Source organism: Herpailurus yagouaroundi, unplaced genomic scaffold, assembly GCF_014898765.1.
Source record: "Herpailurus yagouaroundi ecotype Mexico unplaced genomic scaffold, PumYag 205, whole genome shotgun sequence".
Taxonomy (NCBI): Eukaryota; Metazoa; Chordata; class Mammalia; order Carnivora; family Felidae; genus Herpailurus; species Herpailurus yagouaroundi.
This window is the reverse complement of record NW_024412436.1, coordinates 11,478,858-11,505,368: the sequence shown is the minus strand read 5'-3', so window position 1 is coordinate 11,505,368 and position 26,511 is coordinate 11,478,858. Positions and strand designations below refer to the sequence as shown.

General features: G+C 48.6%; 1 protein-coding gene and 1 non-coding gene across 5 annotated transcripts in view; one reads left to right on the top strand and one right to left on the bottom strand.

Moving 5' to 3' along the window:
* The window catches only part of SMYD3 (SET and MYND domain containing 3), a 689,995-nt gene that overhangs the window by 570,873 nt on the left and 92,611 nt on the right, over positions 1-26,511 (top strand). For all 4 annotated transcript variants that reach the window (XM_040451870.1, XM_040451871.1, XM_040451869.1 and 1 more), the window contains 2 exons: positions 17,655-17,742; positions 22,581-22,755. In XM_040451870.1, the coding sequence (XP_040307804.1) occupies positions 17,655-17,742; positions 22,581-22,755 (263 nt within the window). The remainder of the gene's footprint in view (positions 1-17,654; positions 17,743-22,580; positions 22,756-26,511) is intronic.
* Positions 15,722-15,826, bottom strand: LOC121015204 (U6 spliceosomal RNA). Its single transcript, XR_005783693.1, has one exon. It is a non-coding gene; the product is annotated as a U6 spliceosomal RNA (small nuclear RNA).

Below are 26,511 nucleotides of genomic sequence, written 5' to 3'. Positions count from 1 at the left end.
ATTTATTTATTTATTTATTTATTTATTTATTTATTTATTTATTTATTTTGAGTCGTTAGATTGTTGACTCAGACCCCTCACTGCAAGGTTTCCAAACTTGGTTCTCTTTTCCATTCCCCGACCTGGGGTTGAAAATAAGGTTTAGAACCATCATCCAGAATTATAAACTCATTTTTGGCTTATTGTGGGAACTTCAAGCTGTGGATGGGCTCTCTTTGAGAGGAGGGAAAGGTCTGATGACCTAGAGTCAAGAATACAGAAGACACACAGGGACCTTTGTTGTTGAACCCTTGGGGAAGGTTTAGCAGATGTTTGGGGCAGCAGGACTGGGTCAGTAAACCAAACCAACGTTTGCCAACCAGCTGAGGTTAAGTCAAGACCTTATGACGGACGGCAGACCATCGTCTCTCTTTCTTTCCAGTGACAGCTGTAATTCTACAGGTGTTTCTTTAGCCCCATTTTCCCTTGCCTGGGCTGTGGCAAGCATGTCCTGAGTCTGTCTCTGCACTGATACTCTGGAATTTCGTTTTTGCGCCAAAGCCAGAAGGATGTTTTTAGGAGGGACGTCTTCTGCAGTGTCCTGGTCACTTGGAAAGGGGCATCCAGCTTCACTGACCAGGCCGACAGGCCCTGTGTGGTCAGGTTCCTGCTCACATTTCCAATCTCAGCCCAGTCTCGCGGCTGGGCCAGGCCAGGCTCTTTCCTGCCCTAGGGTCTTTGCACTTGTCTTCCCCTTGCCTGGAACAGTCTTCCTGTAGCCTTATGCTGGCCTGGCTCTCTGTCACCTCCTTAGAGAGATATTCTTCACCACCCTGTGAAAATCAGGTGCGTCTCTTAACTCTGTTGTTTTCTGTTCCCTCCTTATCTCCATTACGGCACAAACGGTTATTGTGTATTATTATTTGTAGTTGCCTGTTGGCTTGCTTGTGAAGAAAGTAAGAATGACCTTATCAGTCTTGTTTTCTGTTGTGTCTTCAATGGCCACAGGGTATTTCCATAATGATAACAGTGCTTAACAAATTTGTGTTGCATGAATGGATAAGTCAATAAATACTGTTACTTACCTAGCATTGAGCTAAGCTCTATAGGGTGTGCCAAGTAACTGTATTACTTGAAGCTTGTAAATGACTTTTGTCCATAAGCAATTTTATAATAGCTCTAACAGTAGGCCATCAGGAAGGAATATTCTTGTCCTTTCTTCCAACAGTTTTCAGCTCCAAACATGACCTACCCTGGCTCCCCACACCAAGATTTACAAACCTAGAAGTAAATCACCCCATGGAAAGACAGGTTATCAGCTTGGAAGATTCCCTCCGGTCTGTAGTTCGTGCTCCTAACATTTGTATCTCCTCCAAGAGAGCACATACTTCCGGCGTTTGTGAAACTAGACTTCAGTAACACAGGCTTGGTGGTGTACCTAGGTTTGTGAGTTTTCTGATCTGCTCAGGAGCATCTTACTCCCATTATCCTGTCGGATGTCTGTGTATTTCATAGGGACCCATGGGAGCCGCACCAGCCAGGGCAGGACCCTCCTCTCCAGGGCCTGCCAGGCCAGTGTCCCTGCTCTGTGTGAACATTTTAACGGAGATCTGCATGCGCTTTGTCAGGCCGTTCGACTCTTGGGCAGCTGCGATTGTAAAGTTAATTAACCTCACGAACTAAAAACTGCCTCTCGTAACTCACGTCGGAGTGCTCTATGTGCCCCATGGAGCAGTGTAAATCTGCTCCTTGTTCCAGTCTTCAAGCGCTTGAATATTCATGGTGGCTTTCGGATCACACAACCAGGGGCTGGGATCCATCGCCCCCACTTCCTCGCTACTTGAACTTGAGGATGTTCCATCGTCTTCTCCAGCTGTGGCCGTACTCTATAGATGAGGGACTGAAGTGGCTTTTTCTTTCTGTCTTATTGAGAAGATTACGTGAGATAAAGCAGTTATAGCAGTTAGCACAGCGGACCCTCAATAAACACTATTACTGTTACTTCACCTGCAGCTGGCCGGTTCTCCGAGACTCCGCCCTACTTGCAAAATAAGGAGACAGATTCCTATCAAGCATGGTCCTGGATGGACATCAGTCAGTCCTAAGACACGGTTGGGTGTTCAGCCAGCCAGGAATCTACACACGCATTCCCATCCTAACCAGATTGTGTTGTCTTTTTTTTTTTTTTTAAACCACTGAATTGAGGTGCGATGGACACACCAAGAGCTGTATGCATTTAATGTAGGTAATTTGAGGAGTTTGGAGATAAGCACACACCGTGGAAACCATCACCACACTCTATGCTATAAATATATCCATCACTTCCAAAAGGTTTCTTCTACCTCTTTATTATTTTATTTTTTGGTGACAAGAGCACTTGAATCTTGTCACAAAAAGATTCTCTAAGACCTGCCCTCTTAGCGAATACAATACAATACACTGTTGTCAACTGTAGGCACCGTGTTGTAGAGTAGACATTAGATTTCATCATCTCGCCGACAGAGAATATTAGGAAAGACCTTGTTAATACGTGTTGAAGTAAAACTGTATGGTGTTGGTAATATTCACCTGATCTGCTTACGTAACAATGAGTGCATATTGCCAAGATTTGTTCTTGATGGTGCCGTGCTGTCTCGAGTTTAGGTCACAGTACACTTGAGTCAGAGATGGACAGTTGGTTATCTGACTAAAGGCTGCCATCATGCAGACTTTCGTTTTCACCGTTCTCTTGCGATTCTGTTTGCTACCACTTTGGGCTTCCGCTGTCACTGCTTCCTCCCAGCTCAGCAGAAGGAATGATAGTGCTTTCACTGGTGTCTTCTCAAAGTTCTTTGACCTCTCTGGGATATAGTTCATCTGGAATTAAATGTGTGACCTTTTCTAAAATACCTTGTTCTATTCTGTCTTATTTTGGGATAATTTTGGGAGAATGGAAAGGGAAAAAAACTAAGAATCGAGTATCTCTGTTGATCTTCGACCACTTGTCCCAGGCGGTAAGTGCACACTATTCTCATAAATCACTGCTTTTCTTCTGTGAATGTCCTGGGGTCGTCTGCCCTTGGTCTCACCTCCTGTGATGGTAGAGCTTGTGCGTTTAGCAGTGAGCGTAACGCGCGGGCTGCCGTCTCATTCTGTCCTGATACCAGCCCTGTGAGGTTGGTCCTCTAGTCCTGCTTCCGACTAGAGAGCTTAACAGGCATTTGTCATCAGTGTTCTCAGGTTTTGTTCTAGAAGGTGGACTAGTGCCCTTATACAAGCTCGAAATGGATTAGTGATGACTATGCCCTCATTATCGAAACCACAGCTGCTTTGTTACAAATGTAAAACTTCAAATGCAAAAATGCATTAGAAGCAGGAGCAAAGAGATGGGCAAGCCGTTCTAAAAATCTGTCATCGGTGTCGTGAGACCAGGAAACATTGGCGGTCTTCCTGGAGGTTAGGCGAGCATGCATTGGCTTCATAGTTGGAGAGAAGGAAGGTGATTCGCTCATTTGTCTGGCTTCCCCTACTTCTCCGAAGTCCAAGCTCATGTTTGCTTCAACTCCCTCTTTTCTGCCATCCTGGCCCCCGTGGTCCCACCCATGGATGAATTCAGCCGTGTGCTCCTGTACACCTCCCGCTCAAGGTCCAAAAGTGTCCTAAACGCCTTCTTTCCGCACCCTGGGCTCCCCTGCAGCCCTCATCATGGAGTCAGTGCTCGCTAGTTACTCCAGTGTCCCCTCCATGGGCCACTCCCTCCCGAGCCATCACCATCTCTCTTAAATTAGCTCCTTACTCCCAACCCTGTCCCCAAGGCCATTGCCTTCTTCAGGTTTACGTCATCTCATTCTGGACTCTTGCAACATCTCCCTAACTCTTCTCACCCACACTCCCTCTACCTTTCCATGTATTTCCACGTAGATATTTGGACAACATAGATTACATCTAGAATCCTTCCATGTCTCTGTTGCCCACACAGAATCAAGTTCATCCTTTCCTGGGGCTTCCGCCCTGCTCTTCAACCTCATCTTGAGACCCTTGCTTTCTCCCCTGTCCCTCTATTAACTGACCTTTTGTTTTCAGGTCTGTGGGCATATCCTGAAGTAGGTCCCCAGTTAGCACCCCCCCTAAAAAAAACCATCTTAATGGGGTGCCTGGCTGGCTCAGTAGGTTGAGTGTCTAACTTCGACTCAGGTCATGATCTCACAGTTCGTGGGTTCGAGCCCCACGTCGAGCTCTGTGCCGACAGCTCAGAGCCTGGAGCCTGCTTCGGATTCTGTGTCTCCCTTTCTCTGCCCCTCCTCTACTCGCGCTCTGTCTCTCTCAAAAATAAATAAACATTAAAAAAAAATTTTTTAAAGCGTCTACCTATGAAAAAGCAGCCTTCGAAACAGCAGTTGCTGCAGACCTGGTAGGTGCACCCCCCACGCTCTGAGTCACCACCCCTGCCCCCCCGCCCCCCGTCTCCACCTCCTGCCATCTTCTGCCCCTCTGTCATGCTGCTTCCTCCTTCTCTTGACTCTTGGCTAATACTTGTAGAGCCTTCAGGATTGAACTCAACTGTTGTCTTCCCTGGGATACGTTGGTGAGCCCTAGCTGGGTAAAGTATGCCCCAGCTCTGTGTCCCCAGATCCCCAGGGCTCATCTCTTGTGGCACAGCATTCAGAAATGATGCGTGTATGTCAGCCACAGGACTGTGAGCCCTTCAGGGCTAGGCCACCTCCCATGTACGTCTTTGCGTTTCCAGCGCCTGGCCCGTGTATGTGGAGAGGAAATGTTGTGTGTATTGAACTAAAGATAGTCTCAAGGGCCCGGTATGACAGTGCTGTGAACTTGATCACTGTTTGTGTCTGTTATGAATAAACTAATTTGTGCCCATGGGAGATGCCGTCGTAGATTGAGGAGACCAGGAAAAAGCCTAAACCGTTATGTGCTTGTGGCAAATCTTGATGCTGTGGACACAGGTGTGATCACAGAGATTAGAAGTGGGGTGGGGGGGGGGGGTGAGGCAGCACACACCAGGCTGGGGTCCCTGTTCCTGACTGTGCGTCACAATCACCTGGCGAGCTTGTGAAAGACACAGATCCCTGCCTCCCCCCCCCCCCCCCCCCCGCTGCTGGCAGGGGTTCTGCTGTCACTTGCCGAGGTGGGGCCTGGGCCTCTGTATTTTTAAAAGCTCTCCAGGTGACTGTAAATATATACCCAGGGCATCACACCTGACAACAGAGGATCAAAGCTGCAGGAACGAACAGGTGTGAGTTTGAAGGGAAGTCAGAGACCTCAGGACCCCATAAAGCACATTCCTGGCACGGATTGGAGTGGGTCTGTGGGTGTGTGATTGGTAGGGTGGGGCGGCAAGTCAGACCAGTCCAGCGCCCTAGGGCGAATTCAAGCCTCCGAGATCTATAAAAAAGGGCATATCCCGAATAGCTCAGCTCCCCGTGGTGATGAAAACCAGGTTTTGCCCTAGGTTAAACTCTCTGACTGAAGTTCTGTCTACTCCTGCATGGAACAGGAGGAATTTTCATATTTGTTTACTTGAAGAAGTCCTTGCCTACTCTAATTGATGACAAGCATTGACTGATATTAGAATCTTACTCTCACCTAGTCTAGAAAGTCAAACAGATTGTGAAACAGAAATTTTAAAGGAAAACAGCTGGGCTATATGCTTTTGACCCACAACGTACGACTCAAAAAGAGACTGGTGTCATAAACTCTCCGTGACTGGCATCATGGCATTCCCGGAGGCAAGGGGTACGAGAAGAGAGAACTACGTCACCTTGTACACCCAAAATGCCATTTTGGACATCCAGACTTGGGATAAGGGCCTTGTCAGACAGCAATACACAGATTTTATCTATACCTACGCCGTTTGGGGCAGATTTGAAATTAGCCGTTGCCAGCCTGCCGTGAGGAACGGTGCCTGTGACTCGGCCCCTTAGGAGCAGGGGTATTCCGAGTACACAGGCACATATTTCAAGCTCTCCCTATGCTTTCCGGCATGCCCTCTGTGAAGTCACTGGCCCCTCTCTGTACCCCTTTCTCTTCCTGTGCAGCCGGGACACCTCTGGTCATCATCTGGTGATGTTTATGAAGCTCCACCAGACCTTTGTCTGAAAGGCCCCGTTGACAGTAATGCGTGCCCGGTGTGAGAGATGGTTACGAGAGAATGGAGGTGAGGGCAGGGTGCCAAACGTGGCCAGCGCTTTTATCTTTGACGTTATAAAGAGGTCCCCTGGCCAAGGGCCAGCCTGGGGTTTACTGGAATATAAAATGCAGACGTGTGCTGTCTCCTGTTGGTGGGGCGCCAGGGCGAGTGCTCCCCGTGCATTCCACCAGCACTTCATTTCCACAGGATGCAAGGTTGCCAGGCAGAGCATCTGAGCCCTGGCAGTTTTATGCAGGGTCTCTGATGGGTATGGGGTGGGGCAAGAGACCTGAGCCACGGAACCTGGTCCCTTCCGTCCCCTCTCACCCCCCAGCCCTCCACCCAGCCCTCAGAAAGAGTGTTTTCTCTGCCAGACCCTCAGCCCGTGAGTGACTGCCCTTTGGAATGACCCACCCCTGAGCTTCCAGGAACGGAACTCGGCACAGACTAATCCAGGGACGACAGATTTTGAATAATTGGAGGTACGCTGGCTTTTTTCTACTGAGAGACCAGTGCAATTCTGGGCTCTTTCCTTTCTGGGACTAATTCTTCCTCTCATACTGGGACATACTCCCTTTGAACTTTTTGCTTGTTTGGTGCACGGTCTGAGGATGTCATTGCTGCCTTACAAGGCGGTCGTAAGAACTGGTGAATTTGTGCAGGCCAGTTCTGAGAAGGTAGGGGAGGCTGTCAGAAATCGCATTAACCGATGTAAAGGGACAGATCCTGATGTCACATTAAATACTTTCCTTTGGTCGCCCTTATGATTACCTCCTAAAAAAGCATGTCTAGACCTCTGTCCTGGACTCATCGTCTGAAATTGTTAGCGTGGACCCCAACTACACCGTCCCCTTGGTTTGGGAGCACAGATTAAATAACCGGATGTGTTTGCTTTAGCGGATGAGCGAATACTGTGTTCTCGCGTGAGTCCGGAACGTCTCCCGCTGTAATCATTCTACATACAAATGTTGGAGGGAACGTGTGAATTAAATAATCATTGTCAAATCCTTGGGTTGGCAGAGAGCACTGCTGGGTTAGGTGCCGTCTTTGTTCAGTCCTCTGCACGCTCTCCAGGCTCTGACTGGTGTGTTTCACACGTGAGAAAACTCAGCCTAAAACAGAATGAAGGAAAAATCTAGAGAAGGGAGATGTTTGCAATGTATCGTCCAGCCGCCGATTCCAAAGTCTCTCCCCTTCCCTAATTTCAGGTCTCTCCTCACGCGCAATACACACACCATATACTTAGGGGACTGGTGGAGCGGAATGATGAGTTTCCATCTCCATGGTAACCTCCGTCAGGTGCTCACCTGGGGAGGCTGAGCCGGGAGGCATTGTTAGCCTCTGGTCCCCCAGCGGCCGGCGGCAGAGCCTGGACGGGGGCTGCAGCCTGCCTGGTTCCATTTTCCCCGGTCTGCCCGTCACGCCCTCACGTACGCCAGGAGCGCCGAGCCCGGATCTTGCTGTTCCTCCTGTTTCAAATGCCTCTGGAGACACCACGTCTGGGTTACCCTGACCTTCGCTGTCAGAACACTGCCCCTTCTCCCTGGCGGGATTCTGCCCTGCTGCCGTGGCAGACGCTCGCATCTGTTCCCAAAGAAGGAACGCAAGAGGTGGCGGTGTGGCGGGCTGGGGGAGCCGAGGGCCGTGGATTGGGTCCCCATTAAAACAAAACCCGCCCTGAAACTTGGGGGTGTATTTGATCTTAGTGACTGTTGCGATTAGAACGATTGTTCCCGTAAAATCGTTGCCTTTTTTCCCCAGTCCCAACCCTCCCACCTTGTGGGGTTCCCCCCACGGGGCTGGCAGGACCCCTCGAGGGGTTTGCGGGTTTACAGCTACACGGCCACCGTTTGATCATCTCTGTACAAATGTGAAAAGAATTTGCTCGAATGTGCTTTTGCAAGCTGAGCCAGTGGCCTTCTGCCTCACGTAGTCCCTGATACACGTTCTCAGGAACACATCTTTCCAGCTGGAAGGAGAGTGCAGGGAAGGGCCTCCTCCCTAAATGTCTGTGTGTCATGTCGAGCTGCGTTTCTGTATCAGCCAGTCGTGCTCGTTTTCCACCAAATGTTGCACCCAAGGCAGATTTTCAGCAGGCATCACTGACCCGGGTGGGCTCTCAAATTGCCCAAGTGTGTGACTGCCAGGTGCTTTTCATTTCCCCTAAAGTGACCTGATTTTACAAGCAGTGAGCTGATTTCTCCGAGAACGGGGTTTAGTCACTGGGATAAGAATGCGTGGGAGGGGAGCTGTTGAGATGGGAGCTGGAAAAGGCCTATAGTGGTTCTAGAAGGTCTAACTTCACCCTCACAAGGCTGCTGTCACTTTCCTAGAAGTGGTGAAGGGGACGTTCCCCTTCCGGCAATTCTGTGTACCTGGAGACTTGACCTTGAACTTGCAGTCGGTTCCCATGTTGTGGTCTTGTGGAAATGTGTAGTTGCTGTAGAATCCCATTTATTTTCTTTTTTCTTTTTTTAATTTGAGAGAGAGAGAGAGAGAGTGCAAGTGGGGGAAGGGGCTGAGGGAGAGAGGGAGAGAGAGGAAGAATTCCAGGCAGTCTCCATGCTCAGCGCAGAGCCCGATGCAGGGCTTGATCCCACAACCCCGGGATCGTGACCTGGGCTGAAATCAAGAGTCGGACGCTCAACTGACTGAGCCACCCAGGCGCCCCAGTAGAGTCCTGTTTCTATCTGAGAAATAAATGGGTGAGATGGGCGCTGGCCGATGCTGACAGCGACAATGAGAACATAAAACCAGGTGACAGTTGAACGGAGTGCTGCTGCTAAAGGCCCGGGGTGTTTCACGAGCCCTCTTCAACAGCAGCATTTATTTGGACTGGGCTCAGTGCCCCTCTGTGCCCGAATACTCCTGGGCTGGATGCCGGCTAGTGGTGGGACCGGCTGGTTGGAGATGGCATGCCACCCCGGCGACAGGACATTCGCTCCTGGCTCACCCAGCTCGGCTGGAGGGTGTGAGGGGCGGGAGGCCGGAGCTTCGGGCTCCGGTTGAGGACACAGGGCTTAGAGCCTTGCGGCATCCTGCTTGTGCAAGTCGCGTGCAGGCTCCGAGACCTCGCCATTTCACAAAGCACGTGAGAAAATAACCTTTGTAAGGCCGTGTCATTTCACCTGCGGTCTCTTAACAGCCCCTGGAGGACCTTTTCACCTGCATCAGTTATTCCTGATGCTCCAGTTATCATGGAACCCCTCGGAAAGTGACGAGGGATTGTGACCTCGGAGGTCAGGGGCCATTCGGTGTAGTTCTTGGTGAACGGGAGAAGCTTGTTGACGAGGTTGAGCAAGAATCTTCCGGGGAGAGGGAGTGGGACATGCAGAGATGTGGGGCACGGCATAGTCAGAGCTCGATGGCACATCCTCTGGTAGAACAAGACCACTTTTCTCCCTCCCACCAAACAGAGCAGACTCCAGTCAGACCTCCAGGGACCCCTGCCTGCTCAGGTGGGAATTGAAAACTCAGACCACAGTGCCATTCATGACCTTGGTACTTCTAGAGGGTGCACAAGAAAGGGTTAGAAGGTGCAGCTGCTAGAGAATTACTACACTGAAGATTAGCTTCAGGAAGGACAACTGCCCTGCCAAGGTCACACACGTGTGGAGCAGGGACTCGGCTCTACGTTTTTAGGACCCTAAATCCAGTGTCCCTCTCGCCACGTTCTAACTGTTGTGTACAATCGCTTGTTAACTGCTGATTAGAACGTGCTGCAAGTTGAATGTGCTTCGGGCAGAGAACATTCCTTCCTTCACGTTCTTCCCGAATCCATAATGCCCATTGACTTGTGGGCCGTTGATAGGAGAATGAACGCTCTCTATTTTTAACCACTCTTTTTTCCACTTTACGAAAGAGCCACTTTCCCCCTCAAGTTAAATCTGAATTGCTTTCAGTTGTTTTTGCCAGAGGAGGTGGAAATTGGTTCCAGCAGAGATGTTTCCTGTGAATCACAAAGGTTTTGAATGATGTTGTATATTAATCTGTTAGTCCCAGTACATTATCCACGAACCAGGGTACCTCAGTCAAGGCTCTTCAGGTTGAACTTTGTTCCCCCTCGAGATTTTGAACTTCAAGATTTTCCATCTCTCCCCTAAGTGCAGACACTATGTTTGAATCTCACTTTGCTTCAAAAACAAAACACATGAAAAAAGCCTCTCCTTTTGAGACACTAGAATTATTGAATTACTGGAAACGTTTGTAAGTATTCGGTAATTTTATTTCCCATCCTATACTCATCTCCCTCCAATCCAATCTAATTAGGCTTTGCAGGAGGATTGGATAACAGGAAGTACTGGAAGCAGATTGCTTTTCTCCTTTTCCTTTTAATGGGAACCATCTGAAATCAGCCCAGTGCAGGAGCTCCGGCACCCAGCACTCGTGAGCCGAGTGAGCACATCTGTTTAAGTGTTTCAGATGCAGAGGTAGATCTGGATGGCTGCATCCCATGTTTGAGCCTGATAGAGCCCATGGTTTTTCCCAAGGACAGACAGCCTTGCTGTACCCAGTTGAAGAAACTCGAATTTCTAATCCCCCACTGGCGCCTGGCAGGTATGCTTCCTACTCTGAAACCCAAAGGAAGCACTTGGCCGATTGAATGTAATTGTGTTGAGTGGCACCCTTTTATGTAGCGGTGAGATTGTCTCATATCATCTGGCACCTATTTTTTTTTCCACAGCGAAGGGAATGATGCTAGGGTATTGATTTAGCAGCTGTGTTTGAGGGAACTTAAATGGCCTCGCTGATCCATTCAGGGTCAGATGGAGGCAGGGGCCTCTGGGCCAAGTGAGCAACAGGGTTCTCAGGAGGAGGTCGGAGGGAGGAGCCAGGAATCAACACAGTCTGCCCCCAGACAGCTGGGATGCGGTTGTCAGAGAGCCTGGTTCCGGAGCCAGTGAGGGATTTCTTATGCCGGGGGAGGGTTCACAGCTATGTTCTAGACTGGTCTCTGGGCATCCGGCAAATACCGGCAGCTACAGTGGAAACGTAGCCTTTCCCCACAGAGTCGTGACATAGTAATATGAGAAACGGGTCAGGACACAAGTATGGTGTGAAACAAACCAGCCTCCGTTTCCTTGGTTGAGATTCTCTTTCCTGTTGTTATGGAGTCGAGGTGTTTTCTTGTAATACTGGTCCCCGTGGATCGAAGATCATGTGTCTCTCTTCATTCGTTTACTCTGTCACCAAACACGTACCAAATAACGTCCCATGCTGGCACTGGGAACACACGTGATTGGGTTGTGGTCCCTCGAACAGTTCTGAGGCTTGCGGGGGACACAGTAAGGCCGAGCCCGAATGACAGCTCCGTGCTGAGAGAGGTGTGCAGAGTGTGACTGGGTAGCTGTAGTTGTCCAGGGGGGCTGGGCTAACTCAGAGGGCGGAAGTAGAACAAGATTTCCCGATGAGGACATTTGGGTCCGGTCCTTCAGGGACAAATGGGAAGAAAACCAAAGAAGTGAATGGAAGTGGTGACCCAGGGGATGGACAGGCACTGCAGTCCAGGTCCTTCCAGAGTCCAGAGGGAAGGATTGCAGTTGAAGAGTAGGTGTTGGTATCATGGCAGTAAGATAGAGCCCGGGGCATGTCAGATTGGGGTGGGGCTGTGAGAGGAAAGAATGGGGGGTAAGAAGGAACCAGGTATCTAGAGAATGGACTCTTGAACTGTGGGGAGTAGTTTGCACCTGGCCCCCAGCGGGGAAATGGGGTGATGAGTAGAGGAGCTTGGGAGGCCACAGAAGGGAGACACTTGGGAGACTCATTCTTACCACATCCTGGGAGCAGCCACCATACTTCTGCCTCCAAGGAATTCTTGCCATGTTTTTACTGGTTCAAGTGAAGACACGCTCTTTAAGGACTTTTCTGGAACTGTGCAAGAGAGTGGTCCAGAGGTAGAGCTGACCGGGCTGTGTTTTACTTCAGCCTCTAGAGTGGTCAGGTGGAAGGAACAGTGGTGGTTTTCCAAGCCAACTTCCTATTTTCTGGGTGAGGGAGCTGAGGCCCAGGAAAAGGAAGGCTTGCTTAGGGACGTCCAGCCAGTCAGGGCAGAGGTGCTATTACCCGTCCTGGAACCGACGTGTCCTGAATTCTCTCCATCATCTCCCAGCAGACTGAGCTTCTCAGAAGCCCTTCTGCTTATAGTCTGAATTATTGTTATCATTTGTAGAAAACTCAACAATGGTACGTTTGATTTAAAAGAAGAAAAAAATATATATATATGCACACACACACATATATACGTATATACACATATATATGTATATATGTATATATATATATACACACACATATATACGTATACATATGTATGTGTATATATATAAATATATATATATATATATACATATAAAATATACAGATATATATATGCATAAAATGAATGTTTCCACCTACTGGAAACAAATTTCAGGACTTACCCGTTTAAGCCCTGTTTACATAGTAAAGCTAAAATTCAAAAAGGATTTTTTTCCCCTTAAATAACTCTATCTTGAATGATAGCAAGTATCTTGGATGTGTTCGGATAAGAAATAATGAAATAAGGATATAAGTTTACTGGTTTTATACCTCAGGGACCTTGAAAAAGAACATGATAATTTACTCTTATATTTGCAAATTGAAGAAATAGATGTAAATTATGCTTCCCTAAGTAGTTTCTATGCACATATATTTCCTATATATATGAACACGTGTGTATATGCATATGTACACACATTATTGAATGTGCCCCTCCTTGGTGTGGAGAGAGGAGAGACAGACCCTATTGTGGGGACAGTCACAGGAGAAGTCACAGAATATAACAAAGTCTGTGGGAGTGGGGGGAGTTGGGAACCCGAGGATGTAGTGAATACACGCTCTCATCATAGTGGAACATTCCAGGGAACTGATGGTTAGCCATTAGTGAATGCCGCTTGTCTCACTCCAATATAGAGTGTTCTCAGGAGCGATTTCTGAGTGTTTGGAAACAGATCCAAAGGTTGCCTTCTCCTCTGGTAGGTGATGAAGTCTTAGTCTCAACCCAAAGAACAGCTAGTCAGATTACTGAGCAGGTTTAGTTGTGAGTACAGTTCCCATATGAAATTATTTTGTCTCACCCTGAGGTCATGAGGGCCATGGTCTCTCCCCGTTTTGTGGAAGACAACAAGATCCGCATGTTGTTGGTGGATTGATTGCCCTTTTCCAAGTGCTGCTGTTAGGAAGATCCTGGGACCACGGGTTGAAGAGAATTTTGAAGCCACCCCCTCAAAGACCTGTTGCATCTTTCAGAGCTTGAGCTCTGAGGCCAGACAGACTTGGATTTGAGTCTCACCTCTGGCAATTAGGGACGGAAGGACATTTGTAGCAGGTTAATTAAGCATTAGGGCTATCTTGTGCCTCATTTGTGGGTTATAGGTGTTGATGCCCTATGAGGATGTTGTGACGAATGATTGAAATACATACACGAGACATCCAGGTCATTGCCAAATAAATGTGAATTTTCATCTTCCAGACCCATCCTAGAGACATTTAACTGGGCATTGGTTACATACCATGCTCTGTGCTGGTATTTGGGAGAGGCAGGATCAAAGAAGAATAAGACCTATATTTGACTCTAAAATGGGAAAGATGTGGGGTGCCAAGGTGGCTCGGTTAAACGTCCGACTTCGGCTCAGGTCATGATCTTGCGGTCCGTGAGTTCGAGCCCCGCGTCGGGCTTTGTGCTGACAGCTTGGAGCCTGGAGCCTGCTTCGGATTCTGTGTCCCCCTCTCTCTCTGCCCCTCCCCTGTTTGCACTCTGTCCCTCTCAAAAATAAATAAACATTTAAAAAATTTTATGGGAAAGATATGACATGCACACACACTGCAGCTGAGGACCTCTATCCACACCAGCCTTCTTGCTATCTCTGAAACATCGGGCCAGCCCTGCCTCGGCATCCTGGCACTAGCTGCTGGCCCCTCTTCCGGGAGTTCTTATCTCCCACCCCTCTACCTCTCCCAGACCTTTATCTTATCAGCGAGGCCTTCCTGGATAACCCTGCTTAAATGGAACTCCCTGGGGCCAGTGCTCCCTGTCCCTCTCCTTCGACAAATAGTATTTTACGTGTGTGTTTTTTTCGGTCATTCTACGCTCCTCCCACCTCTTCAGAGAAGACACTAGGATTTCTTTACCGCTTTATTCTCAGTGCCTAGAGCATTGTGCTAGGTAGGTCCTCAGTAGGTGCTAACTGAATAGATAAGTGGTTGTGGGGTTGAGCCCTGTGTCGGTCTCCAGACTGAGCATGGAGCCTGCTTGAGATTCTCTCTTTTTCTCTTTCTGCCCCTCACTGCCCCCCCCCACTCTCTCTAAAATTAAAAAAAAAATTAATTTCAGCTGCAGGGAGGTGCATGTGCCAAGGTCCAGTGGCCAGAAGCTATGTGGGACTGTGTTAGTTTCCTATGACTGCCGTAACAGACGATCACACACTCAGTGGCTTAAAACAACACAGATGTATTGTCTTGCAGTTCTGTGGGTCAGAAGCCTGACACCGGTGTCCCTGGGCTAAAATGAAGGTCTTGGCAGGGCTACCTTCCTTTGCGGAATCTCCAGGGGGGATTTGTATCCTTGTCTTTGCTGGCTTCTGCAGGTGGCCTGTGGTCTGTGGGTCCCTTCCTCCACCTTCTTAGCCAACAGTGAGGTTGGGTCCTCCCGTCACATCGCTCTGACCTCTTAGTCTGCCTGCCTCTTCCACTCTGCAAGACCCTTGTGATTCCCTTGGGCCCACCTGGGGAGTCCAGGGCACTCGCCTTAATGTCACTTGTAGCTTAATTCCCCTTTGCTGTGTACCCAAACCTGTGCGCAGGTTCCGGGGATCGGGACGTGGACATCTTTGGGGGAATCTGTGCCGCCTACCGGAGAGTCTAAGAAGCAAGACGTTTTGCCTAGAGCCTAAGGCTTGAGCTGCCAGTCGCAAAATATCAAACAGGAAAATGTCATCCTAAACCGCCATGGTTGTCGAGATTTAACACGTGGGCTTTATCTGGAAGGTGCTAACAAGTTGCTTCGGAATGAAGTGGTGGGACTGAGGCTTTAGGAGCTAAATGTGGACTTAGGGCAGGTATTTAGAAGGAGATTGATGTTTACCTTTTTTAAAGCAATTCATTTCTGTTTCCTCTCCTATGTATAGAAAGCTAGGTTCTTACTCAGAATATCCCCAAGGGGCGCCTGGGTGGCTCAGTCGGTTAAGCGGCCGGCTTCGGCTCAGGTCATGATCTCACGGGTTCGTGAGTTCCAGCCCTGCATCGGGCTCTGTGCTGACAGCTCGGAGCCTGGAGCCTGCTTCGGATTCTGCGTCTCCCTCTCTCTCTGCCCCTCCCCTGTTTGTGCTCTCTTTGTGTGTCAAAAATAAATAAACGTTAAAAATTTGTTTTTAAATATTAAAAAAAAAAAAGAATTTACCCAAAAAAGCAGGGTCCACTTATGGTTTCTTTTTTTTTTTTAAGTTTATTTATTTTGAGAGAGAAAGAAAGAGAAGAAGAGAGAGAGAAGGAGTGGGAAGGGGTAGAGAGAATTCCATCCAGGCTCCACACTGCCAGCATGGAGCCTGATGTGGGGCTCAAACCCACAAACCAGGAGATCGTGACCTGAACTGAAATCAAAAAAGTATGGAACATTTGACAAATTTGCATCACCTCCTTGCACAGGAGCCATGCGAATCTTCTCTGTATTGTTCCAATTTTAGTATATGTACTGTCGAAGCAAACACTGGATTCCTTTTAAAAACCACCCAATGTTATTATTCATATGCACGACATGTCTACACAGAGACCCATGAAGCCCTCCTACACAGACAAATTCACACAAGCTCACATATTTCCTCACTTGTGTACCTGCTGCCTCGCCCTGTTCGTGGGATCTCTTTTCTGTGGCTCTCTGTGGCCCTCGTTTGTTCTCTGCCCTGGCAGACCTGTGTGCTGTGTATCTTCCTGCCGGTAACAGGCTTACTCTGGTGGTGGTTCTCACAAGGGTCATTGTATAAACCTCTCTAGTAGGCATGCAAAAATCTCCAGGGAGACCTCCATTGTTTGAAAATGTTTGCCTCCCGCACCTTTGCCGTGATTTGGCCACGATTTGATACAACTTCCTGAGATGGTTCTTCTCCCTGACACCCATCGAGAGTTTAATGAATATTGAATACCTGGTTTTGAATGGTGTCTGATGACAATTTCTTAAGCTTTGAGTAGCCTCCTTAAAGCAGCTCTGTCCAACAGAACTTTCTGTGATGCCAGAACTATTCTGTATCTGCGCTGCCCAGTATGGTGGTCATGTGGCTACTGAACTCCTAAAATGTGGACATACAGGAAGAGTAAAGGACTTGCTTACTAACCCAGAGGACAAACATTTAATAAATGGTAACCTACACTTTTATTTTGTTTTGAATTACTTTTTAAAATGTTGGGTGTCTTTTTTCCCTTTTCTTTTTTCTAGTTTTTGCAGAAGTCAAAATTCGTTCACATGGGCGTAATTGTACTCATCTTACTCTTTCCTAGACCCGTTTTGATTGATAACAACATTTTTGATTAAAGTATCTTTGGTCTCCAAACAAATGATTCTTTCTCTTGCCCCTCTTTACTCTTCCTGATATATATCAGCTTTATTGAGATATAATTCACATAGCATACAATTCAGTCATGTAAAGTATATAATTCAATGGCTTTTAGTATCTTTACAGAGTTGTAGAACCATTAATACAGTGGATTTTATATTTTCATTGTCCCAAGAAGAAACTCCGTCCTCATTAGTGGTCCCTGCCCAGTTCTCCCCAACCCCGTCCCCCTCCCTAGCCAATTAGTAATTGGCTTTCTGTCTCTGTGGTTTTGTCTATTCTGAACATTTCATATATATATATATATATATGTATATATATATATATATATATGGAATCTTATAATATGTGGTCCTTTGTGACTGGCTTCTTTCACTTAGCGTGGTGTTCTTAGGGTTCATCCGTGATGTAGTAATCCGTTTCTTTTTACTGGCAGTAATATTCCATTGTGTGGATATGCCACATTTTATGTATCCATTCATTGGCTAAGGGACATTTGGGTCGTTTCCACCTTATTTGCTAGAATTATGCTGCTGTGAATATTGACGCACAACTGTGTGTGTGAACCCAGGTTCTCCTTTCTCTCGGGTATCTAGAGTGGAATTGTTAAATGATATGGAAGCTCTGCTCAACCTTTTGAGAAACTGCCAGGCTATTTTCCAAAGTGCCTGCATCATTTCACATTGCTGCCAGTAATACATGAGAGTTTCAGTTTCTCTACATCCTCACCAACATTGGTATTATGTTTTTTCTTGACATCCTTATAGCCAAGCTGATGGGTGTCAAGTGACAACTCCGTGTGGTTTTCATGTGTATTTCCCTAATGGCTAATGATGTTGAGCATCTTTCCATGTGCTTATTGGCCGTTTGTATATCTTTTTTGGAAAAATGTATGTTCAGATCCTTTGTCCATTTTTTTTTCCTTTGCCTGTTTTTTAATTAAATAATTTGTCTTTCTTTCTGTTCTCTTAATTTGGCCTGGGCAGGATGCTGACATGCTTACTGGTGATGAGCAAGTATGGAAGGAAGTTCAAGAATCGCTGAAAAAAATTGAGGAACTGAAGGCACATTGGAGTATCCTTTTACCTGTGGATTGAGCTGTACCCTTGGGATTGCTTCTTTATTGGTTGGAGCTTGGTGTTAATGAAACCCAAGTCCACGGTTTGACTTCTGTGTGAGCCAGTGAGCTTCATTCTGTGTCATGGTCACAGGCTGCATCCCAATCCCTGCCAACAGTTTGGGTAATGGCTAGGGAAGGCCATGGCCGGATCGGTGTGAGTACCTCACCACCATTCAATAGTAATCAAAAGTCATGACCAGTAATTGGACAGTAAATAGTAGTCTGTATACAAGGTAACAAATTTCTAAATTCCCTTTGTCTATAACCTACATCTCCGGGAAAGAATAACTCAGAATCCTTATAACTTAATGTCATTGACCCTCAGATCTAGAAGCTTCATATTAAATTAACCACAACTATAATGGCAGTGGGAGTCACCACATAATAAATATTCTTGGCATAAACAGTAAGGACCATGAGTGGGTCAAAGTTCAGAGAGTAGGAGAGAGCACTTATGCTGGAGGCCATGTGGGGAGGCTACACTGACGTTATGCTGAGTGAAAGGTGGCCCAAATCAGGGACAGGGTTTGGATGGGCAGAGGCTGAGGAGGGGGTCGCTGCCAGTAGGGGAGGTCACCTGAGCAAAAATGCAGCAGAGGGAAACCACCCAGTAAGAAGAAATAGACCAAGATGAAAAAGATCGAAATGTCATTCAGATGCCGCGGGGAAATTCTTACCCTGATCAGTAAGCAAATCTGCAGACAAGGTGTTCTTGAAAGCATTGTAAAGAATAGGAGAGGTGGATAGATAGATGTTCTTACCTTCAACGGTGAAATAAGTAATTTCTGAAGTCTGTACCCAGTGGGTGGTTTTTTGTTTGTTTGTTTGTTTGTTGTTGCAGGTTGGGTAAGGAATCTGTAATTGGTTACTAAAGGAAGGAAAAAGGAAGCTGTGATCAGCCCGAGGCTGCAGGGTTTACCAAGAGCAAGGGAGTCCCAGCTTTCTTTGGCAAAGTTTGTATGTAGATTCCAGAAGGAGATTCAGTTAGAAGTGGCCAAGAAATTGATGCTGGATGCTAGCCTGGCCGGACGTCTTCCTAAATGGTTGAACAGCCAGCCATATGAGAAAATGCTGCCACCCGGGTCCCTGTCACTCTGGAGTTCTCTGTCCCCCCCGCCTCCAGCTCTCTTCCACCTTTGACTGTACCTTGAGTGAACACACGGAGCATAGGGTCATCACATTCCCAAAGGTTATAGTGGGGAGGATGGCAGAGGGGGGCTGATACGATCCCTGAAGGTTTGAATGATGCCTGAATCCAAAAAGATGAAATGCAACAAGAACGTATATAAAATCTTCTGTCTGGGTCAAAAAGCTTAAGTCTGTAAATGTACATAAAGCTTAGCAATAGCAAAACATGTGGAACAATTTTAGGGTCTTAGTAAACAGCAAAGTTTAATAAAGTTTACAAGGATGATATAACCCCTCAAAAAACTACTGTGATCTTGGGCTGTATTAGAGAATAGAAAGTAAGAAAGGTGATGCTTTTAGTGTGATCGTATCTGTAGTTTTCTGTTCACTTTAGGGTAGGACATGTTAAGGAAGGTGTAGGAAAATTGGAATCGGTTTTGAAGAATGGAGCCAGGATCCCAGTGGAATTTGAAACCCTGTCCATAGGAAGGATTGGCATTATTGGGAAAACAGTCAAATCTGGGAATGAGAGGGGGTCCTCCTTGGGCTCAGAGAACCGTTACAGTTAGAGAAGTAGGGTCATTCTCTGTTGTCCCATGCAGTAGAATTAGGTCCCTGATGACCCTGCTACAGTTGGGTTTCACTGCAAACTGACTCTGTGCCTGCCACCTTGCCAGTCACAACGCAGCCTTTGGTCCACCCTTAATCGTGGACTAGATCGGAGGGTCTATTAAGAGGACACAACCCTGCACTCACAACTCTCACACGTAAATGAATACCTGTTTTGGTAAATATGTATTTGAGAGGCATCAAAGGCAGAGTAGTCAGCTCTGGGAGGTTGAAGAGGGTTCCAGAGAGGAGGTGACCACTGAGTTGTGTCTGGGAGGCACAGTGGGAATTCTCCAGGCCGACGCCGTGAAGAAGGGCACGTGCCGGAGCGGGGAGCCTGTGTAGACAGGCAGAATGTGAAATCACGTGCTGTCACCAGGTCACGCTTGTTCAGTATCGGGGGGGGGGGTGCCCCCCCGGCAAGGCCTTACAGGCCGTGCACGGAGATGATGCTTTCTAGGGGAGAGGGGCCCGTGGAGGGCTTAAGCAGAATAATATGATACTAAGTGAGTGAAAGCTCGGTGGTTCCAAGGAGTTGACTAATTTCCCTTTATTCCCCTTTTCCTCCCCCCCCCCCATTCCTCTTCCTGTCATTGAAAAGCGTGCAGGAAAAAGGGTATCTGAGGGACCGTTCTGTCTGCTTCAGGTAGGCTCTCCACCCTGCTCCGGTCTAGAGCTCAATTCCTCACTGGAACAGAACGGATCGTACTCGACACCAAGCAAATGCCGGTGACTACATTTTTGAGCAAATACAATGTCAACATTAGCTTGGGGGAAAAGCCTCTTAGTTAAAATTATTCCATTTTTTTGCTCACTGGGGTGTTTTACAGGAAAGGCTGGCCTTGTTTGCCAGGAGACAGTTGCCAATGTTACGAAGGGAAATTGGCACGCGCTCCCTTCCAGCCTGCTGGGGGATAAAGTGGATGTGTTCCTATCAGTGACTGCAGAATATCACATCTGGTTTTTATTTCTGAGGCTTGTCACCTCAAACCTCTTTGAAATGAGTCGGAGCGTAGATAAACGAATAGGCAAATAGCAATGGAGGTCAAGCAACACAATGTTCAAATAAGGTGCAAAGTCTTGCCACAGAAATGTCTAGCGTTGTGTAAGAGACAGTCATTCCTCCTGACAGTTTGTCATATATCTAATCCTGGAATGAAAAGCCACAGAGGTTAGCCCGGCAATCTGTTACAAAATCAGTGCACTGCCTAAGCTACCGCCTACCCCCAACCTCTGGGGATACACTCGGCACACTTTAAACATGTGTGTCAGATGGGTACGAAAGAAAGGCACCGACTCCCTTTTCTTCAATGAATGTACCTCTTCTGAGAGCAGAGTCGACCCCTCAGAGACAGGACTCATGCTGAAATTACAGAGTGTAGTGTGCAGAAGTCTGAAGTAAAGACCCTCGGCCGTGCGTTGCGGCACTTGTGATTCTAAGTAAGGAAGTCGTGCCTTTGGGGTGAGGTATTCTGCCTCTAGGCGGAGAGAAGCATATTTCCTGGAGGGTTAATGAAGACATTAGTTCCCACTCACACAGGCAGCTTGATTGGTTTATTACAAGTGTTTGCTGACGTTCTGGAAGGCCGCACCGCCTGGCCGGCATGGAGGCTAGGAGTGGTAGATGTTGCTGGAGGGTGGGATAAAGGGGCACTGAAGTGCACCGTTCAGGGCGTGCGTGCGGTGTGAGAGCCCAATGGAGGATGGAGGGGGCTTCGGTCAGGGGCACTGATCGCGAAGAGACTGGCTTGTGTGCTGGAGGTGAGGGGTGTGGGTAGGAGGGGGTTCGGTCCGCTGAGCCGTTTTCCTTACGCCTGGTCACGATCAGGGCTCCTGTCCACTAGGTGCTCACCTGGGTGACATCCTCAGAGCCTCAGATCTAACAAATGACAGAAGTAGCTCACACTGAAATCCAGCTTTATCTGCAGTCAAAGGCTATGCCATTTCTGTCGTGTCTGAAATCTGCAAACCGAGTGCAGATTTCGCCCCAGTAGAATTCTGCACATGAAAGCAGGTGGATTGGAGCCACACAGGTTGAAGGCGGGGAGGGCCAGCCCCAGACCGGTGTCCTCGTGGCCTCCCCTCATCTGACACCAGCAGTGGAGGCTGTGCAGGAAGGGAGCTGCCTTCCGCCGTGCTTCCAGAGTGATCCACCTGGGAAGGATTCAGAGCACACTCCATACACCGTGCGCTCAGTCCTCCGACTCCCTCTGGAACAGCACGGGGAGTAATAGCCATTGTCAAAAGTGCGATCACACCGAAGTCCCACGGGAGTGAGTTATGGGTTCACAGCGAGTCGGAAAGTCGGAGCTGCTCCTAAGTGGGTATCGGGTCTTCTCCCTGCCCTTTTTAAAGCATCATTCGCCCTGCCCACAGTTTACATGCAGGAGCCGTGTTCTTAATATTATCTTGTGCTTTGGGGGCTCAAAATATGAATTGGGTTTTTTTTGGTTAAGTATAGGCTTGGATCACTTTTGCTTTATAATCAAGAAACTTCAAGATGAGGCCCAGTGGGGATGTACTTGTTCAAGCTGCTTCCCCTCCTGTGGGCCAGTGAGTGGCTGTGGGCTTGGTTTCACGTATGCCCGAGGTTCAAACGACACAGAAGCAGAAATGAGCTCCTCCTCTTAGACACGGAATCTGCCTGAAGCTTCTTTAATTTCAGACCAGTTTTGTAACGGAAGCTGACGGCATGCATAATTTCAACTGGACCTAACTGGTAGTCCAGTTTAATAAACAGCTGTATTCACTCTGTGCCTGGATGTAAAGAGAACGCTTACGGGAGTCGGAAGAAAGAATGGTTCTTTGGGTGTCTTAATCCCCCAAAGTACAGGCTTGCGTGGAAGATGGCTTATTGATGTAAACAGAATTTACTTATCTGAGACGCCACTTACATGTTTTTGTTTCTCGAGCGTGTTTGCAGGCAGCTCATCTGTGCAAAATAATGGGCTCTTCCTTCCCTCCTGTGCCTGGGAGCTCTTCAGCCTGTTAGAGAATCGCACTTTACTCGTTTTCTGGCTGAAGACAATGAATCCTTAACTAAGGTTAATAACAGAGTGGGAGCAGGTTCTGGCCATGTGCCAGGCGATCATCAGCAGCAACTCGGAACGGCTTCCCGATATCAACATCTACCAGCTGAAGGTGCTCGACTGCGCCATGGACGCCTGCATCAACCTGGGTCTGCTGGAGGAGGCCTTGTTCTACGGAATTCGGACCATGGAGCCATACAGGTGAGTGCCAGCGAGAGGGCCGGAGGAAAGGCTGCGTGTCTTCTGTGGGCGTGGGATCGGCATCCCCAAGTCACTCGGCTTACTCTGCTTTCCCGAGTGTTCGCTTCCGTTCCCATCCGCTTCTCGGTCAGCGTGCAAAACCAGACCTTGTTTCAGTCACTCCTTTGTGCGTTGGCTCCTGTGCACACGCTCGTCGTTCGTACACTCGTCGTTCCTGCGCGTGTCAGGCGCCGTGGGTGTGCAGAGACGAGCGAGACGCCGTGTGTGTGTAGCCGGTGGTTACAATGCGGTGTCCTGCTTGCGGCGACGGGGTGGAGGCAGAGTGCTGAGGGCGGCCGCGGGGGCATGTGGCCCGTACCAGCCGGGGGAGGCCGCGGCATTAGCCTCTGCTGATCCAGGGGTGGGTGGCCCGTCTGGGGCCCTCGGTCTGGCCGACGAGTGACCGTCTCTTCCACCTTGATGGCTCCCGGGGTGCCTTCGCTGGAGCCATTTAGCCTCATGGCCCCCTTATGACCCAGGCTCAGACATGTCATCGAGCCAGGCGAAGGAGCTGTTGCCGATTGATTGCTCCTTGACTGACTTCAGCTCCCTCCGACCAGTGGGTGTTCTGTCCCTGGATGTTCTGGTAACTCAGAGGAGCTTTGGCAGAATTGACATCCAGTGCTGCACTTTGGTGCCGGTGGGGCTGAGAACACAAGTGTGGAAGTTGGGATAGATCGGCCCAAGGGAGGGGGCACAGCCGTTCGTACCACCATCTGAGGTTGGATCAGATCACCCACTGCTGAGAAGGTGCCCTGAAGCCTGGGGAGCGTGGGGGAGGGGGGGAGGTCCCTGGAGAGCGGAGGCTCCATTCCGGGTAGCTCTGAAGACCATGGGGATACGACGTCAGCCCCGAGGGGCTAAGCAGAGGGAGAACCAGGTCTCCACCTAGGCCACGTGGGTCAACGGGCCGGGGAGGGGCTGTACGTGAAGAGAGGGGCAGAGTCCCGGGTACTGCCTGTCCCGCCTCGAGGAGAGCCTCGGGAGAGGACCGAGAGGGGAAGTGACGAGGATCCACATGAGAACGGAAGCAAGCCCAGGGTCTAGGATATCCGTTCAGGTGGGAACTGAGACACGAGGAAGTGAGACACGAGGCCGGGAAGCCGGGCCTGGGCCTGGAGTGCGGTGCCGGCAGAGAGGGGCCTGAAGACCCCACCGGCCGGGTGGGCGGCAGGGGTGTGCAGGCCGGCCGTGGCCCTGGGTTGCCCGAGGGTGTTTTCAGAGCTTCCGTAGGTGGCTTCTTCCACTGCTTGTGGTGGAACAGCTCTGGAATCCAGACTGTGAGTCAGCGCTAATCAAACTTAAGAGAGATCGCCTTGAGGGCTGAGACTGTCGACTTTCCCATGAGCGGGAAACGTCTGTTTGGTATGATGAATCTTGCGGGTTTGCAGAGCATATGAAGTGAGCACAAAGAGATAAGGCTTCATTCTCTGAGCCTCAGTGTTGCAACGAGAGGCGGGTCCGCGACAGTCGGTGTCACCTCGCTCTGAACTCCGGGGCTCATGTGAGGAAGCCAAACCACAGGCTGAGCGGATGGACTGAGGCCAGGAGACGCTGGCTGGGAAAATCCTTCCTGCGGTCCCTCCACTGCCCCTCCCCCCGCTCCGGCTGCTGTGGGACGTGCGCCCACTTCTCCTCCTGCCCTCCCTCCATCCTTACCCCCGCCGGGCGGGCCGCTCAGCACAGACGCAGGAGGACCCCACTTCAAGGGCGCTATGAGTAACCGAGAACCAACAGAGAGAAGTCAGGTGGACGCTGTCATACTTGGCCTTTCTCCGCTTTAGCGCAGCAAGAGTGAAAATAAGGGACACAAGGTCAGGTGCGGTGCAAGCCCTTTAGCGATCTTAACTGTGAGGTGGGCATCTGGAAGTTGGTGACGCTTTTTGCCCCCTGCCTGTACACGAGGGAGCTTACGCTGTGGGCCGTCAAACACCTACCCGGTCTCCCCACAGGTGATCTAGGTAGACTTTGGGTTCACCTTTGGCCGAGGACGTGGGCAGTTAGCTCTGCATGAGTTACCGAGAGGTGACCGGATTGCCACCTGCTCTAACAGTTTTACAATGTTAATATACTGTTTGTAACAGCTAGATTGAGGTCAGGACACCAGGGGTGACTTTTCTCACTCCTGACCTTGGCTAAATTTTAACAACTACTCACCTCAGAGGAGAAGGCGTCCACATTCTGGTTTTGTCCAAATCACCACGTTGCCTTCAGCTCCCTTCTTGCCCGTCTGTCATTTATTTTTACTCAGTAGAAATAAGTTCCCTTTATGTTGCAACGCAGCATGAAAATCTTTATGTTTCATAAAGTAGGTTGGCGTTAATTCACATCCAACCGAATTTATCATCTTTAGCTCATACTGTTTCCTCTTGAGAGGTTCTGTGATTATAGATGCATGGTCATCTGTCCTGTAGCACTATGAACATTAAGCAGAATGAAAGCAATTTAAAGGTATTTCATAAATTTTAATAAAAAATAAATAAAATCTTAAAAAATTTTTTTAATGTTTATTTCTGAGACAGAGAGACAGAGCATGAGTCGGGGAGGGGCAGAGAGAGAGGGAGACACAGAATCTGAAGCAGGACACAGAATCTGAGCTGTCAGCACAGAGCCCAACGTGGGGCTTGAACTCATGAACCCGTGAGATCGTGACCCGAGCCGAAGTCAGTAGCTCAACGACTGAGCCACCCAGACGCCCCTAAATAAGATCTTAACCATAAGATGAATTGGGTTCCAAAAGTCAGTTTGCCGGTGGTAGTTCAGAGTTTGGGAAACATTTTCTTGTTGAAGAAGGTGTTCATGATTATGGTGCTGTCACGAGACTAGCCCTTGAAAGTCTGCTCAGCCCCAGATATATCACCAGTGTTTACCATACAGTTTAAAAAGATAAAAAAGGAGAAAGTAATACAAAAACAAAACTGAGAATTACCTTAAACTTAAGATTTAAATCATGATGGATATAAATTAGACTTGATTTTCTTTAGGACCCGGAGAAAGAGCTAGAGATGCAGAGGCTTTTTAAGGCTTTGAGGGGGACTTCAGTGCATTCACACGTGTTCTGGTAACGTAACTTTTGTTGGGAGGATAGCATTAGTTCCAGGAGAGGGTGCTTTCAAAGGAACGTGAGATAAAGATCACCCTCATTTTTCAAAGTCAGGTCCCACTCCCTGGAGAGAAGCAGGATGAGTTTCTTCCCTGAAATTTTCAGTACACATACATAAACCTGCGTCCACAGGACACTTACGTGGTTCTCTAAGGCCTCCGTTCTTTCTCTCAGTTTCCCAGTGATTCTCACACCCTCGGACCCTCATTTCCCCCCCACTCTCCCCTTGAAACTGCTCCGTCGGACTCTTATACCTCTCCTTCCTCTCCTTTCTTTCTGTCTTGCCGCCTCTTGTCTTTGTCGTGGAGGGACTCAGCCCCAGCCTTGATCGGTTACGTGCGCCCGGCAAGGCGGTGGGTGGGGAAGGGGGGATGAGCCAGAGAAGCGAGGGAGCAGCCAAGCAGTCTTCTTAGTGGGCAGAGAAGAGAAAATCCCATGTTCTACTAGTGGTTGTTTTCACTTCACTACAGAGTGAGGACATGGTGCAGATCAGCTTCTGTATGTGTCTACCTCGTTCTTTTTAACAGATATATACAGAGTCCTCTCATGTACATTCCTGTACCATAATTTGCAGACTAGTCCCCATTGTTTCCATTTATGTTTACTATTTGAAG